Genomic DNA, 15,346 nt, shown 5'->3' with positions numbered 1-15,346 from the left:
TGCCTGGTACTGTATAGTAATCAAAACTGTACATCTTGAATAACACTCAATTGGTGATAGCAAAATCAGGCTGCAACACCACTCAGTCCAAGAATGTAGAGGTAGAGATTATTAGTTTGCCAACAGCCATGTCCTAATCCAACCAAGAGCCAAGAACAATTAGCTCTCTTCACTGGTGGAGCTTAGTTTTCAAGCTTTCTTGACCGTTCCCCTGCATCTAGCTCCATGATGATCTTTTGAATTAACTCAAGGGTAGTGGAGCTTTGTAGGGTATTGCCTGTTTAATGCATGAAAGAGTCCAAACAACATTGCAGACGCAATAGCTACATTCTCAAGATCTCAAAGTGCCACCACACCACCTTCGATGACTATTCCGATGCAGAGGGTTCGCTGTTGACAGTGTCTTTAACAACAAAGATCCTCCCGTAGTCATGTACGTGTCGTGTACAGCACTGAAGAAATGGGTCTCAGCCATTTCCTGGTGAAAAGAAAGGAGAAAATTATTTAAACTCAGACCTCATTAGGACATAGGACATCTTTTAAACTACAAAGTTACTTCCAACATTACTTTTGTTCTTAAAAATACAGCACTGAGAAGGAGTAGTTTAAAAATATATTCTAATGGGGTAGTCATTGATACTTTCAGCAAGGACTGTATAATTTATAAAACTGTATAATTTATGCGATGCCTCACATTCAATAGCCTAAACATCTGCGGAGAGCAGACAGGATAAGCGCTATTCCTGTATTGGAAAGTAACACGTTATTGTGCAAAATTCACTTTTATCATAGCCTACTAAATGTTCTTTCAAGTGCTCCCACACAGCTGAGGGCTTCAGCATTTTGTTTCCCCTTTAATGTGAACTGGAGCATTACTTAAACTGTTATGAGCAGAGGTCATGTGTGCGAAAACCCCCCCCGTAATATTCGAGTCTCAATATTGAAAATCGAAGACATACCCAACGATCGAATATTTGGATCCAGCCCAAGTATTATTACGACTTTCTTCTCAACTTCATAGAGAACACAGCAATGTGGGGAGATTTTAAATGTGCAGAAAATTGTGAATGTGAGCAGAAATGCAGCAAAGTCATGCCCGCATGTGTGTTTACTCAGAAGGAATGATATTACTTGAGCAAAGTTGCACAACAGGAGAAAACATAACTCAAAGCACTACATAATGCCTGAGAGCCTCACTGCATTATATTCTATTTTGTTTGAATTGTTCCCTGTCACCAGAATTTTGTGTTACCCTTTACATAAATAAAAACATTTTTACCATAGATTGTAGGAAATAAATTAATGTTCAAAATCTTCATATAATTCAGCATTGAAGATCTCTTAAAAGCAGTGTCAAACTCTCGTCTCGATCTTGTGAACCCAATTTCGTGTCTCGTCACACCCCTAGTTATAAAGACCCAAAGCCCTCTGGCATATGTACGTTTGCATACAGAAATAGCAGGTACACTAATGTTTTATAATGTTTGTTTGATTAACTGAAATTACAGTGTATTTGTTATTACAGAGACAAAAAACAGAGACGTGAAGTACTTTTAAAAAAAAGGTACATTTTGGGTACTTGAACTCTAGCGAAAACCATAATCATGGAGGGGAGACTAGCCAGAGCAAGTTCTCTCTGCCCATCCATTTATTTTTATGTAGATGTTTTTGGAGATCTGCAAGTTCACTAAATAACAAAATTATGGTTAAACTAAGGACAGCTAATTCAGTGGATGGAAAGCAACCAACATGAGCAGGATATTGCTCTTCTTTTTTTTTCTATAGTAGGCTTCAACAAAAAGGGCAGTACTGTCTGATCGGCACCTAACAATGTTACACTATAACACTATTACTTCTATATACACTCACCACATACTCCTGCACAACATGATAAGGATCCTCATTGAGGTAGATGCAGAGTCCTTTGATGACACATTCCCGTCCAGCATCAATGTCATCCTTAAAGAATAAAACAAAGCACATGGCTGTATTTTAACACAAAGCTATTCCAAGTTACACATGGCTGTTATATTTGAATGCAAAGGTAAAGACATTTCATCATCAATTGACTAGCAATGAACATAATACATAGGTTTGTTTGAATTGTTTGCCTATTCATAAAGTATAAGAGACAATTACAACACTTTTTGATTAATATTTACCGGCTTACTAAGGACTATAATATTAATTTAGTGTTAGTCCCTAGTGTTTGTTTGTTATTTAACTGTATGCAGAAGTATATATTAAGCTTAACTCAAATAGTTATTTTCACTACCACATTTACTTGATTACAGATTTTGGGTACTCTGCCTACCTCTGCCAACCTAATGCCAACATAGGCTTCTCAACACAGACTTATTAATGGTTGCCAACGTATATTTGGCAGAGAGAAAGAGAAGAACACTGAATAGCCTACTGCAGATCCCTGCCCTGTCAAAAGTGTGGCAAAAAATGTAAACATTACTAACCACAAAAACGTGAGCCCTCAGTGAAAGAGCTGCCTCCAGAGTGTGAGTTTAGTGTCCATCTGCAACAACAAAGAGCAACAACATAAATTCATGTTGCCATGAAATAATTAAAATCTAGACAAGAAACCATGAGCCTTTCAAGTTAAACTCTTCTTTCTTGTTTAAGATGAACTACTAAGATCCCCCCCCCCCCCCCCCCCCCCCCACAAAGTTTTTTTAAAAATTTCTATTACAGTTACTAATTTGCTGTATAAGGTTAAAGCAATTACCCAGTAAAAGCAGGAAAATACAGCTGTGCACTTTCTGAAATCGAGCATCTCTGGCTTCCAGAACTGGGACTAACGTTAGCTCAAATTACTTTAACTTTAGTTATTGTTACCTGTTCGCTCATGGTTAAAACACACTCACACTCAAATTCGACAAAAACAAAATAAAACTCACCAAAACCTTTTTGTTCCAAAAATCACCAATTTCAGTTTTGCTGCAACAAAGCTCTTTGTTTGTCCAATTATTATTTTATTCTGTCTGTAAATTACATGATGCACATCTCTGTTTCTCTCTTAAGTTTCTGGTAAAGTTACTCTGAGCTATGCAACCATTTGTCAAGATCAAAGCGGTCCCCCGCATTAGTCCCACTTTCATCTTGTAAATTCTGCTTTTTTCATACCCTCTCTTCGAAAATGGGGATCCCACATTATTTCATTGCTGTTACCAAAAGGGTCTTTGCAAAGCATACTTACAGAGTTGAGACGAGCGATGGTGGAATAGACCCATGGGCGAGTTGAGCTGGAAGAGTGCACGCGGTTGGAACGTGGAAAAAAGCGCGGCCTTTTCTTTCTTCTTCCCGAAATGCAATTGTACCCATGTGTGGATATCACGAGATAAAATGACAACTGATACATTCACTTGATTGACTTACTTAATCCCAACATGAGCTAAATATGTTCGCATATGCTTTCTGAATATAATGTGCAGTCTACACAATGCTGTCACGTTTTACTAAAGAACATAAAACCCTTTAGTAAAATACACTAAATATAATTTAATAAATCTAACAGGTGACCAGTCTCCCGTTTTTCAGTGTGCGTGTCCAGCCTGTTATGACCAGAAGGCTACTGTTATTGCTTTTTGTGTATGAAAAGTTCTGTTTAAATGCAATGCATTATTAAATTGTTATGATAATAATTTACCCTTTAAGGAGGGGGACTCCTTAATTTTCAATTTCCAGCAATCTCCAAAGGCTACCCATGCAATGGAAACATGGATTAAAAAGACAAAATATTGTCTACAATTCTGCATTCAGTTTAATTTCATCGCAAGGAAGATATATTACTATGATCACTGCAGACCAGGGTTATTCAATTACAGATTCGATTGGGCCGGATTTTATAACCAGGACACAGAGATGGCCTGGACATTTTCTCACGAGTTGGGATCACTAGGATTTTATTGACACATTTGTATAGGTAATCCTTATTGGTTCAGTTCTTTATCGATGCTCTTATCAGTCCTATTTATTACTAAATAATTGCATATTTTTTCTCGGTCGCCGAGAGTTGAAAAATGTTCAACTTTCAACCGAGCACATCCGATCTTGAACGAAACGATGTACCTACTCGCCGAGGTGTTTCCTCGCCCGCAAAATCTCATGAATCCACATACTGTGCTCTCATATTTCAGCCTTCTCTTCATGCAGAGCAAGTTGGCCTACATACTTTGTGGTAAAACTAAGTAGGCTACCCTACTTGCAGCACATTGCCTCCACGGAAATTATGTATCATAGCAACCACAGCGTCTCGAAAAAAAAACACTGCGCCTCCAAAAAGCACCCTGGCGCTCCCAGCTAGGCGTTTTCAGAACAGCAGGTGGCGTTTTCAGCTGGCAAAAACGCTTTGGTGGACACGGGCCCTAAGGCTCTACTTGGGTCAGCTTCTATGTCGTGTATGTTGTTGAATGAAAGACTGATTGGATGTATTTGTCCTCCTAAACCTTGGGAGTTACATGAAGGATGTCTTGCACATTTTCAACCTCAACTTTGAAAAGAGTGTCTGACAAATGTGTACTTTGAAATCTATTAATGTAGTCACTCTGGAGTTTGACGTTTCTTTTAACTGCACTTCTCAGTCTGTTTAAATTACTGGGATGAGTCACACAATAGTCTTTAAAGGTACATTGAAATCAAAGGCAAATAATCATGTTAGAGGAAATCCCACAAATGTATGCAATAATTTCTTTTAAGCATCCCATTTTATATGACGCAGGGAAGTGGAATGACACTCCTCTGTGGCATTTATGGATTGAAACAAATTGCAGTTTACAATGATGTTAAAGCTTTTTATATCTGACAAATTACAACCTAGCATTTATTCCTCTGCTGCACTTTCTTTAATCTTTCATTGGTTGAACTCACAACCATGCAGAGACATATGCAACCTGTTATGAGGGTTCGCAATTTTAAAATTGTGTGATACATACCGCAGGCCATTACACAGAATAGGTTTAAGGCACTTCTTCATTGGTTTCACTTTTCAAACCCGGAGGTTGCTGCTTGGTCTTGCCCAAGGACAGTCACATTTTTCATTGCCCTCTCACTGTTCCCTCCCACTGCCACAATTCTCCCTTATTTCTCCCAATTCATGATAATGTTCAACTTTTTGCCCTTCTCATTACCACAATCTGTTTCTGGCACTGTACAACGAGTATAAGCCCTACATCTCTCTCTCTCTCTCTCTCTCCCTCTTCTATTTCCACCCAGACAAAAATACAGCTGCAGATGTGGAGGCCTTGGAGTTCTCTAAAGGCACCTTTTAACAGAGCTGGGGCTGGATAACGAAAGTAAAATAATAAGTAACGCAGGGTCGTCCTTAAGAATCTGAGCAAATGTGAAGCCCTACCCAACCGTGTGATGAGGTTGATTGGCACAAATGCACAATATGACTTAAATCATGAATTAAATTTTAGAAAACATTTGCATACATTAAAACATATTTATTTTAACTGAGACCCTAATATTTCATTCATGGAATACTCTAACATAAATTATGTCAGAGAGTAAAAAGTGTGTCAACCAAAACCATATCCCCTGTAGGGACGGCGAGAGGTCAGTCTGTATAACAACGTCATACTAAATGGTACACAATAGTCATGTTTTTGTATTCATTTGAATGGCCAGGATAATTTATATCTAATAGTTATTAACAAGAATTTACCAGAATTTGACAACATTTTACACCTCAGCAGACAACAGCTCCGCATCAACATACTGTAAGTCAAAGCAGCCACGGCAACTACACAGTCAACAACAGGAACTAATGTGGGACATTTTGCAAGGAGATGAAGAGGGAGAGACAGCACCTGGACGAGAGAAAGAGATTTATCATAGTTCATCATAGCTCATAATGATACAGCGCAGTGAGGAGATGTTAGAGGAGACAAGTGTAACGTGGATCTATCTGTCTATCACTGTTAACATAGACTGCAGTCTGCAGTGTAGTTCAGACACTTCACTGATAAACCACAGAACTGCAGAGGAACATAAGCTTCATGATCGAAGAACGTTTTTAATCTCACATTTCTGTCCATAAGCCCTCTCTCACCTCTGAGTCTGCATCACACTATTTTTTGTATAAATTGATGGTTTTTATAAAGTTTCTAGGGGGTAGTGCAACCCCCTTTAGCACCCTCACCTTCAGTGTCCATGCCTATGCACATTGAGTGAGTAGTAGTTACTTTAAGAGTGGGTGAATTATTAAATTTTTGCATGTCTGTCTGGGCCCTTTGCAGATCCAGGGTCGTTTCAATTTAAATGAATGAAACATAGCTAATGGAGTGACATAACTTAGTAATGTTACTTTTGCTGCTGAGTAGCTGCTGCTACTTACAGTTTTCAAGTACTTTACCAAATTAGCTAATTAGCCACAAAGCTACTGGTCATACCAGACCACATAAGGCTGCACCAGCAAAACCCCTGAGTGTAATAAATTGAGCAGTGGTGCATTTTATTGCTTATGAATTCGTGATTTTTTTTTGTGAGAGGAATAACTGTTGCATTATTCTTTAATTAAGGGGTCACAACTTCCTAAAAGGTTCAACCACTCATCTAGATGATAAATTTAAAGCTCCAATTCGCATCCTTATGTTCATTGTCAATGTCTACAATGAATGAACAGTCCACAGTGAAGATCAACAGATCTTTAGACCTTTGGATGTAAAGGCAACTACTTTAGCAATATTGAAAAAAAGAATGACTGTCACAATCATCTGATTTAGCTGTGACAAACCTTTTATTTAGGAACAATAAATCCAGAATAAAGCACAGTGGGACTTGGCTGATGATGTGCAATGAATAAAATTATTTACAATTAATCTTGTGTTGCAGCTAAGGGACCCCTCTCAAGTAATAGGCTACAGTTATGTAATAATGTCACATATGCTGTATATGAAGGTGGATCAAACATAGCTAATCTTAAATGCTTAATGGGGTACAGAGGAGCACAGTATTAATTTTCATTCTTTAAGTTACACACATTACACGAGACTAATAAGGTAAGCAGAGAGTAGTAAAAAATCCACTTGTTATCCTGTAGATACACAGTATTATTAGGACTGTGGGCTGTATTAAAGTATCCACTGTTCTCCTGTACTCTATAATCACACAGTAACAACGAACTATGTGCTGTTCTTACATTCTCATTCTGTGTCAAGGCGTGTAAGGGGAAATATGAAAGGTATATTCTATTATTTTTGGTTTATTTTCTTTGTTGCTTTCCTACTTCTTCTTCTTTTTACCCTCCTCTGACAAGATGCCAGTGGTGGCCACATCATGCTAACGTTACCTCCTTATTCTTCTTTGGTTTCTGGCAATAAAAGAAAAAAACAACACATCAAATAATTGTTAATGGTTAAGTGCAGCTAACTTTAAATTAATAATAACTATCAAGATTATTAGCTTAGCCTCTGGCATTTTACTGAGCATAAATTAGCCTAGTGGCTAGCTTTCCTCCCCTCACAGCTTAACAAATTACATGTATTATTTATACTGTGTCTTACTCACCGCTGGTAAAGTTGCTGCATCTTCAGACACCACGGTTGAATTTTCAGCCTGAACGTACGTTTTCTACAGCAGCTGCTCGTAGTGAGAGCAACAAGCTGGAGGACTGCCGAGTGGTTTTCAGGTGGCAGAAGCGTAGCTCTGCTGCTGGGCGCATGACGTAAACACGTAAGTGCGAGCCCTCCAGGAACCCATACAGATTGCATTGCAGCGGCCGCAGCTCGAAAAAAACTGCCTTTACATGAAAGTCTATGAGAGAGATCTGGGCGATTTACAGCCAGACTGAATTCGCCCCAAAAGAGGCGGGACTCCACGGAACACGACTTTACGCTGATTGGACAGCGATATTCAGAGACAAACTGTCAAAAACAGTCACAGCTAAGTAACAGTGTGGTAGAAAGTGTGAGAAAAATCTCCTGCCTTTTTCCCGGCTTGGCGGTGCGTCGCCCGGTCGCCCTAATTAACAAGCTTCCCCTGGTCTGTAACAGTATCTGCTACAGAGTCAGATGAGTAGCACTCTCTCTCTCTCTCTCTCTCTCTCTCTCTCCCTCTCTCACTTACACACACACACACACACACACACACACACAGAGCAACAGCTGCTGCTGCAGCACGTTCTGCAGGGTGAAGGAGGCGGCGCAACATCCAGACGCACTTGTGGGTTATAAAGACAGGTTTCGGCTCTGAACATTCACAGATTGATTCACCTTCTTGCAAGCAAGTCCCTCTCAGGATTGAAGACACGTCAGGATGGCAGCAGCCTCGACAGATTCGGGGCAGGGGTCCACCAAAATAACTCCTCAAGTGCTGCAGGAGATGCTTCAGTACTACAACCTGAGCCGCCAGGAGTTTATCAACACTTACAACATCCAGCCGCTCGTCTACATCCCCGAGTTACCGTCAAGCGCAAAGACCACCTTCGTGATCGTATATATGGTTATTTTCGTCATGGCTCTGGCTGGAAATAGTTTGGTCATCTACATAGTTTTGAAGAAACGGGCGATACACACGGCGACAGATATTTTTATTTGCTCTTTGGCGGTCAGCGACCTGCTCATCACTTTCTTCTGCATACCTTTTACTTTGCTGCAGAACATCTCCTCTGAATGGTTCGGGGGTGAGTTTTTAACCTCTAAACTTATAGTCTACTTCATACTTTTTAAGACCATGTCAGGCATGAGAATCAGTATCTCGAACAATTTGGAATCTTTCTCTATGTAGTGTGGAAAATAAGAAAAGCATAATATGAAATATATCTACCTAAATGTTTGCAAATTCTTGTTGAATTGGTCCTATACAGTCTTATTGTACCATGCATCAGTTTAACTGAGTGAATAATGATATTAAAGTGAAATAAAAGTTGATGTAGTCATATACTCTAGATAAGCTATTGAGCACAATAACTATTAAGTAGGCCTGCTGAACAATGAATGAAACTAAATACAGCAGTGGGACCATGCCATGCCAAACAAATATGTAAAAGCAAGAAAACAACGCAAATTATGGCAGCCAGCAAGCAAACAAAACATTGATCCCTTCCAGAAATGACCTTTCAAAGAGAACCCAAATTATTGCAGCAATAGCTCTCAATGACAGACACCTCTCCTGTCTCCTCAAGGGTTCAGTAGTAAACACAGGCTATTTATTTTTAGTCACAAACCTGAAGGGACTGAGACTTTGAGGTGAGGAGAGGAGGTAATGTGGAAAATACAGTATAGGCTATTCAGAGAAAAATTATAAAACATTTCTACACAGATGCAATGGGTGCATTGACGACTGCCACATGCACAATGTTAACTCATGAGCACTGGAATATTACAGGCTGTGCAAGATACACTCTAGCTTTTGCATTGGCCAACAGAAACTTCACAACAAATGATAATGAATGAGAGTTGTAATTATAACCTAATACAATGCTTTGTAATACTGTTGTTGATTGAGCTTTTGAAGCTGTGACATATAATGAATTGTTATGTTACTGTTGTAAATTATTGCATTGCACAAAATTTAAAGGCTTGACAATATATAACAACTCTTTTACAGCCTTTAAAAAGCAGCAAAGAGCTCAAATGCCACGTCTTTGACAGGATATCATTTTATTTAAAAATTCACAACACTGTGACCGTGTCCAATACCAATGAGGACATCTCAAAGAAATGTAACCAACAGCTGACATTCAGTGTATCATAGCAATAGAAATTCAGCTAAAAGCAGATGCTCCTATTAAAATATGGTCACAATTAGTTAAGAGTGAAGCAGGGTAGACTTAAAATGTGGGCCTTACAGTGCATGAGATTTCACCTAGGTTTCAGCTCTGTGCTTCATTAGCTGTGAAATATGTGTGAGTACCTATTCAAGTGTAATCAGAGATGGTCGTTTTCTCAATGAAACCCCACAGGCAGATGAAAAGGATGAGGAATAGCTCACCCCCATTTCCAGTCTGTTCAAACAAAGGGAGTGATGTTAACTTTAATAGAAATGCATGTTTTCTGCTTCTGTTTCTCAGTATCTCATTGTTTCATCCCTCTGTTTTTAATGCAGGGGTCCTGGTTTGCAAGACAGTTCCCTTTGTACAGACTACAGCCATAGTGACAGGCATCCTCACAATGACCTGCATTGCCATTGAGAGATACCAGGGCATTGTCTTCCCATTGAAAATGAGAAGGCAGTACTCTTCCAAAAGAGCACACAAGATGCTAGGTATTATATATTTGCACAAGTGTCTTATTATGCTTTTAGGAGTGGACGTGTTTGTGTGTTCAAAGAAACCTTTTTTCTGTGGCTATACCTCACATATTCTATGCTTTGTGAGATCCAATTAAAGCTAGAAATGTGCTATACCTACACAGAGAAGAGTGCTATGGGTAGTAGGTCAGAGGCTTGAAGAAGGGCCGATGCTCACCCCTCTCAAATCTCAACAAAGGCTGGTACTCTCCAGGCTTCATGTGGGCAAACACATTTGGGGGTTGTTCATAGACGTGGCTGTTTGTTTTACACTAGTGTAGAGTTTGAGTGTAATGTTTACATACTTTTTCTTTTCTGTTTTGAACCCGCCTCCTAAACAGAGTTGGATTAACAAATCAGCTTACTTGACGAGCAGATTTGCACAACACATTGTTGAGATTTGGTAACATAGGTGTGCACTTCAGATCAACGCGCTCAAATGTGGTTGGTTGATCTGACTTCCTGTCAGGGGGTCAGAGAAAACATCAATGTAAACGACTCTGAACAACACCTGTGTAAGTCCAATCAAATGAAGTGCATTTTTATTTATATATCCCAATATCACAAATTACAAATTTGCTTCAGGGGGCTTTACAATCTGTACAGTATACACCCCCTGTCTTTAGACCCTCGATTCGGATAAAAAAACACATTCGCATAAGTGCAAAAGGAAACGTCCCTACCTTTATCCATTGTTTGGTGGGGAACAGTATATTGAGATGTAAAGGAAGTTCAGCAGCAGACAACAGCAATGACGGAAAGTTTTGAAGTGATGGCACAGCTGCAGCTCTCACTGCTGTGACTTCAACATAAAAAAGAATCAACCTCCTCGTGTCTCGACTCATTTAGTTATGTTTGTGCAGAATTGGAAAGTGTCAAGGAAGAGATTCCTTTGTTTACACGGGGATGATTTGACCCTGAATCTGCTTCCTAATTGTTTTACTTTTTAATCCTCCAGCTACACACAAAGTACACAAGCAAGGATGTGAACAGGTTGAAAAAAAGCAAATATATCACAAGCCTTGAGGGTAGAGCCAGACAGATATATCATGAAATCAATATTATTAGCTGAAATTGACTTGCACACAAAATAAAAATTATATGTGAGATTTTTTTTTTGTTCTCATATACACTGCTCAAAAAAATGTAAAAAATACTGTATATACAAAAGAAGAAACATTAAAAAACAACAACAATAACAACACTCCTTCCTGTTTAGCAGGATTTACAACATTTACACCAGGGTCACATTTTAAACTTTGTTTCTCACACTTTTGGTTTTATTAAAGGTGATTTCAGATTTTCTCAGTTGCCAAAACAAAGATATAATTACAGAAATTTAAAGTACAGATTCTGTTGAGGTCATCATTCTAACAGCTAATGCCTTTGTGTGTTTTGATTCAATGCTGAGTACAGCCAAACTCGAAAGTCTCTTTTCTGTCATTGACCACAAATAAGTCTTTATGAGCCTGAGAGATGAAAAACTTTGTTTACAGGATGCATTGCTCACAGATAAAACAAACACTATTTTATGTAACCTGAACAACTCATAAAACACATCCTGGTATGGACTCCATTAGAGTGGTAGAACTCTAATTTTCCCCTTTTTTCTGTCTAGTACTCCTCGTCTGATGTAACTCGTGTTTGAGATCCTCAATATTTGAATCATAAGCTTCAGCCAATAACAGAACAGCCTCCTCTCTCAAAAAAGTTGTACTTGACGGATTTAGTGCCTGGACACCCTATGTTACAATTTGTGTTTCTTCTTCCTATTTCACCAATCATGTTATGCAGAAATGGATAGTACACAGAGACACAAAAAGTTTGTTTGCTGTCTGGAACTACATGCTGTCCCAAGGTGGAGTGGATAATAGTATCCTGAAGCATCTTTGTTGTCTGTCTTCGCCTCTTTGGTTTTCGCTGAGTTGTATCAATGTTACTTTGTTGACATAAATCAAGTGTTTCATTCCATATTTCCTCAAAAAAGGCTTGACTACGGTACTGGACCAGAGTCTCTTTAAGTGCTTCAATAAGTTCAACAGCCTTAGCATAGTCCACTGTTTTAGACTGGAGCATGTCTGATAAATATTGGAGTCACTCAGGACCTTTCTGAACAGAACAAGAGATCCAGCAAAATTCAGATCAATTTGAGTCAATATCCCTCTTGCTATACAGCTCTTTGAATACATATAGTTATTACAATAATGAGAAGAAGTTTCCTGCATCTGCCACACTTTTTACAGCATCTACTATAACTAAGTTCAACTTATTTACTTACAACTAACTGAAAACTGCTTGCTTGTTTTAACTTCCTGGATGATTTCCTCTTTGACCATTGCAGCCAAGCACTCAAGTATTTCATTCTGTATTGTTTTAATCTTGTATTTTGCATTTTTAGCTTGTTGTTCAAGTCTTTTTTTAATTATGGGGTTATGGTTACCCAGCAAGTCTAACACTGACAGAAAAACACCCCTTTTTTCTGAGTCGAGAGACTCCCTGTGACCTCGCTGTATTATGTTTTCTGTGGCAAAATTTCAGCTACTCTTTTAATGTAGTATTGATTTTCAGCCCACTGCTTCTTTTTTGCTCATCCATTAGTCCAAACATTGAGGTATTTTTATCCATAATTTTTCTTGTTCTCTGTCCATGCGAACATTGCTTTTACATGGCCTTCAGATCTGGCATGAGAACAGAAACTACTTTCATTGTAGCCTTTTTACAGTTACGATAACACTCGAATGAGGTGAAAACAGTCCTTGGAGCATCGGGGAGGGAAAAATGCCTACAAGCAAAACATTAAGCTGCAGATTTTGATTGCGAGTATTCCAACCAGCGATGAGATTTGTACCAGTTGCTGCGGAAGCTTCTTCTGGCTCCTCCCTGGAGGGTCTTAGGGAAACTCTCGCGCATCTCCCCATCTCATCACACTTTCACAATGACAAGTTTCCCCAATTATTCATATTTAAGCAAGCATGAATATTTATATTTATTTGAAGTCTAAGCAATGTCTCTTAAATACACCTTATAGCAAAATGTCTGTCTTTGTCATTTGTTGTTCTTATTCATATGTAATTTAGTATACTATGCAGCAACAATTTCCATACCATGTGGACCAGGCACTCTCCTTTCCCTTTCACTGGTTGAGCCCTGCACGTTATATTGTCTCTCGCTTTCTCCATCCTCATCTTGGTGATGCTCTCCCTCCATATCTTCACCCCTGTGGCGTTCTCCAACCTCCTCCTGTCCCTGGTCGGCTTGGCATTGTAGTCTATCTCTGTCACGTTTTCTTCCACATCTTTTCTCTCTCCTTCCACCTCACCCTCTCCGTCTACCTTGCTCAGTTGTTCATTTTCTATTTCTCTCACCTTTCTCTTTGGTGAGAAAAAACTACATAGGCTACCTTTCCTCTTCATTTCTGTGAGATTCAAAGTAACCTTACAATGTTTTCCTTGACAGATGTTGAATCAATATTAGCTAGCAATATTAGTATCAGACCTAACTAACATTATATAGTTAGTGAAATAACGTTCTTCAATCTGATTTTTATCATCTCAAAATCAGCTTCGCAACTATGCTAGCACTGTGCCTTCATTATAATTTAATTTCTTGATAGATAGTTAACCTATTTTTACCTCTTTCCTAACATGTCTCCTTTCCTTGTGACTCCTGGCTTCCTTGCTTTGCGCCACTCAGTTTGGGTATAGTGGTATGGTCAGTATGGTGATTAAAACAATCAGCTCAAGCCTTAACAACATGAAAGCTAAAGTTGATTACTTGGAGAATCAGTCTTACTGTAACAACTTGATCTTCGACGGAATTACAGAGACTGTCCATGAGAAGTGGGCCGACTCGGAGGAAAAGATCAGAAAAACCATCTCAGAAAAATTGAAATTTGACGACAAGCAGAAACCACCTGGCCAGGGAGAAAAACCAAGGCCAATAGTGGTTAAGTTTCTCAGCCATAAGGACAGGTTAGCTGTTCTCGAGAAAGCTAAGTACCTCAAAGGGACAAAAACTTTTGTGAACGAAGACTTCTCGGAAGCTTTTTGGCTGAAATGCAAGGATCTGACCCCAGCAATGAAAGAGGCCAGAAACAGAGGAGACATTGCTTACCTGAGAAATGATAAGCGGATTACTCACCGTCCCTCTACAAAACCTAGGGAATAAGGAAGTGATTTCCCTACAGTTTAGAGTGAGAGCGTCTATGAAACTATTTTACACACTTTGCTTGTCACAAATTTACATGAGTCAGAAATATATATGTTTAAAATACCAAAAATCTGTGGGCTCAGGCATTGACTGTTCCCTTTGTCATTTAAAATGCACACCAGTGACTAAAATGACAGCTGACATTTGGATGTCATGGATTTGTGAAAATTGTGCCTCAGTTCTCCTCCTCCTTTCTATTCACTTAATGATGATGAATTTAGTGTATGTCTGTCTGTCAGTCTTATTACAAAACAAAGGTTTACAGTTGATGATAGTATGTTATTTAATCCATTTGAACTCAACAGACATGAAATTGATTGCCATGATAAATTTTCTGACTTTTCAGCTACTAACAATTCATATTCTTGTGAATACTACAGTGAACCCCAATTTAACTGCTTTATGGATTCATTTCCAGTTGATTGCAATTTATTTTAAGTTTTGCACTTTGCACATTCGCACTCTCCCTAAAAATTATGATCAGTTGGTAAATTTTTTATCTTCATTAAATCGAATCAATATGAGTTCTATAATTGCTCTTACTGAAACATGGCTCACCGAAGATTCTAAAGGCCTAGGCTTTTACGAATTGCCATCATATAACTCTATTCACTTCATCAGCAGACAGTCCCGGTCTGGAGGAGGAGGAGTTTTGTTCATCAAAACTTTGTATTTGTTAATAGACAGGACCTTTCTAAATTCTGATGAAGAGGTTGAATCGGTCTTCATCGAAATTTTGTCTTACAAAAATAACAAAAATATGGTAATTGGTAGTATTTATCGATCACCAAATACCGACATTATTCGTTTTAATAATAGTCTCATTAACACTTTGGAGCCAGGGCCGGATTGGTAATCTGGCATACCAGGCAAATGCCTAGAAGGCCGACGAGCC

General features: G+C 38.8%; 1 protein-coding gene and 1 long non-coding RNA gene across 3 annotated transcripts in view; one reads left to right on the top strand and one right to left on the bottom strand.

Annotated features, from left to right (window-relative positions):
• Positions 1-297: 297 nt before the first annotated feature.
• Positions 298-4,220, bottom strand: LOC123983409. Its single transcript, XR_006828185.1, has 5 exons — positions 4,085-4,220; positions 3,209-3,305; positions 2,469-2,527; positions 1,870-1,959; positions 298-478 (listed from the first exon to the last, which is right to left on the bottom strand). It is a non-coding gene; the product is annotated as an uncharacterized LOC123983409 (long non-coding RNA).
• Positions 4,221-8,157: 3,937 nt separating this feature from the next.
• qrfprb (pyroglutamylated RFamide peptide receptor b) overlaps positions 8,158-15,346 on the top strand; it is a 27,964-nt gene continuing 20,775 nt past the window's right edge. For both annotated transcript variants that reach the window (XR_006827977.1, XM_046067933.1), the window contains exons 1-2: positions 8,158-8,635; positions 10,060-10,218. Coding sequence is in view for 1 of the 2 variants with exons in the window: in XM_046067933.1 (XP_045923889.1) it covers positions 8,269-8,635; positions 10,060-10,218 (526 nt within the window). In the remaining variant the exon portion in view is untranslated. The remainder of the gene's footprint in view (positions 8,636-10,059; positions 10,219-15,346) is intronic.

Source organism: Micropterus dolomieu, linkage group LG14, assembly GCF_021292245.1.
Source record: "Micropterus dolomieu isolate WLL.071019.BEF.003 ecotype Adirondacks linkage group LG14, ASM2129224v1, whole genome shotgun sequence".
Taxonomy (NCBI): Eukaryota; Metazoa; Chordata; class Actinopteri; order Centrarchiformes; family Centrarchidae; genus Micropterus; species Micropterus dolomieu.
Note: the sequence above shows the minus strand (reverse complement) of the source record. Positions and strands in the feature narration are given on the sequence as shown.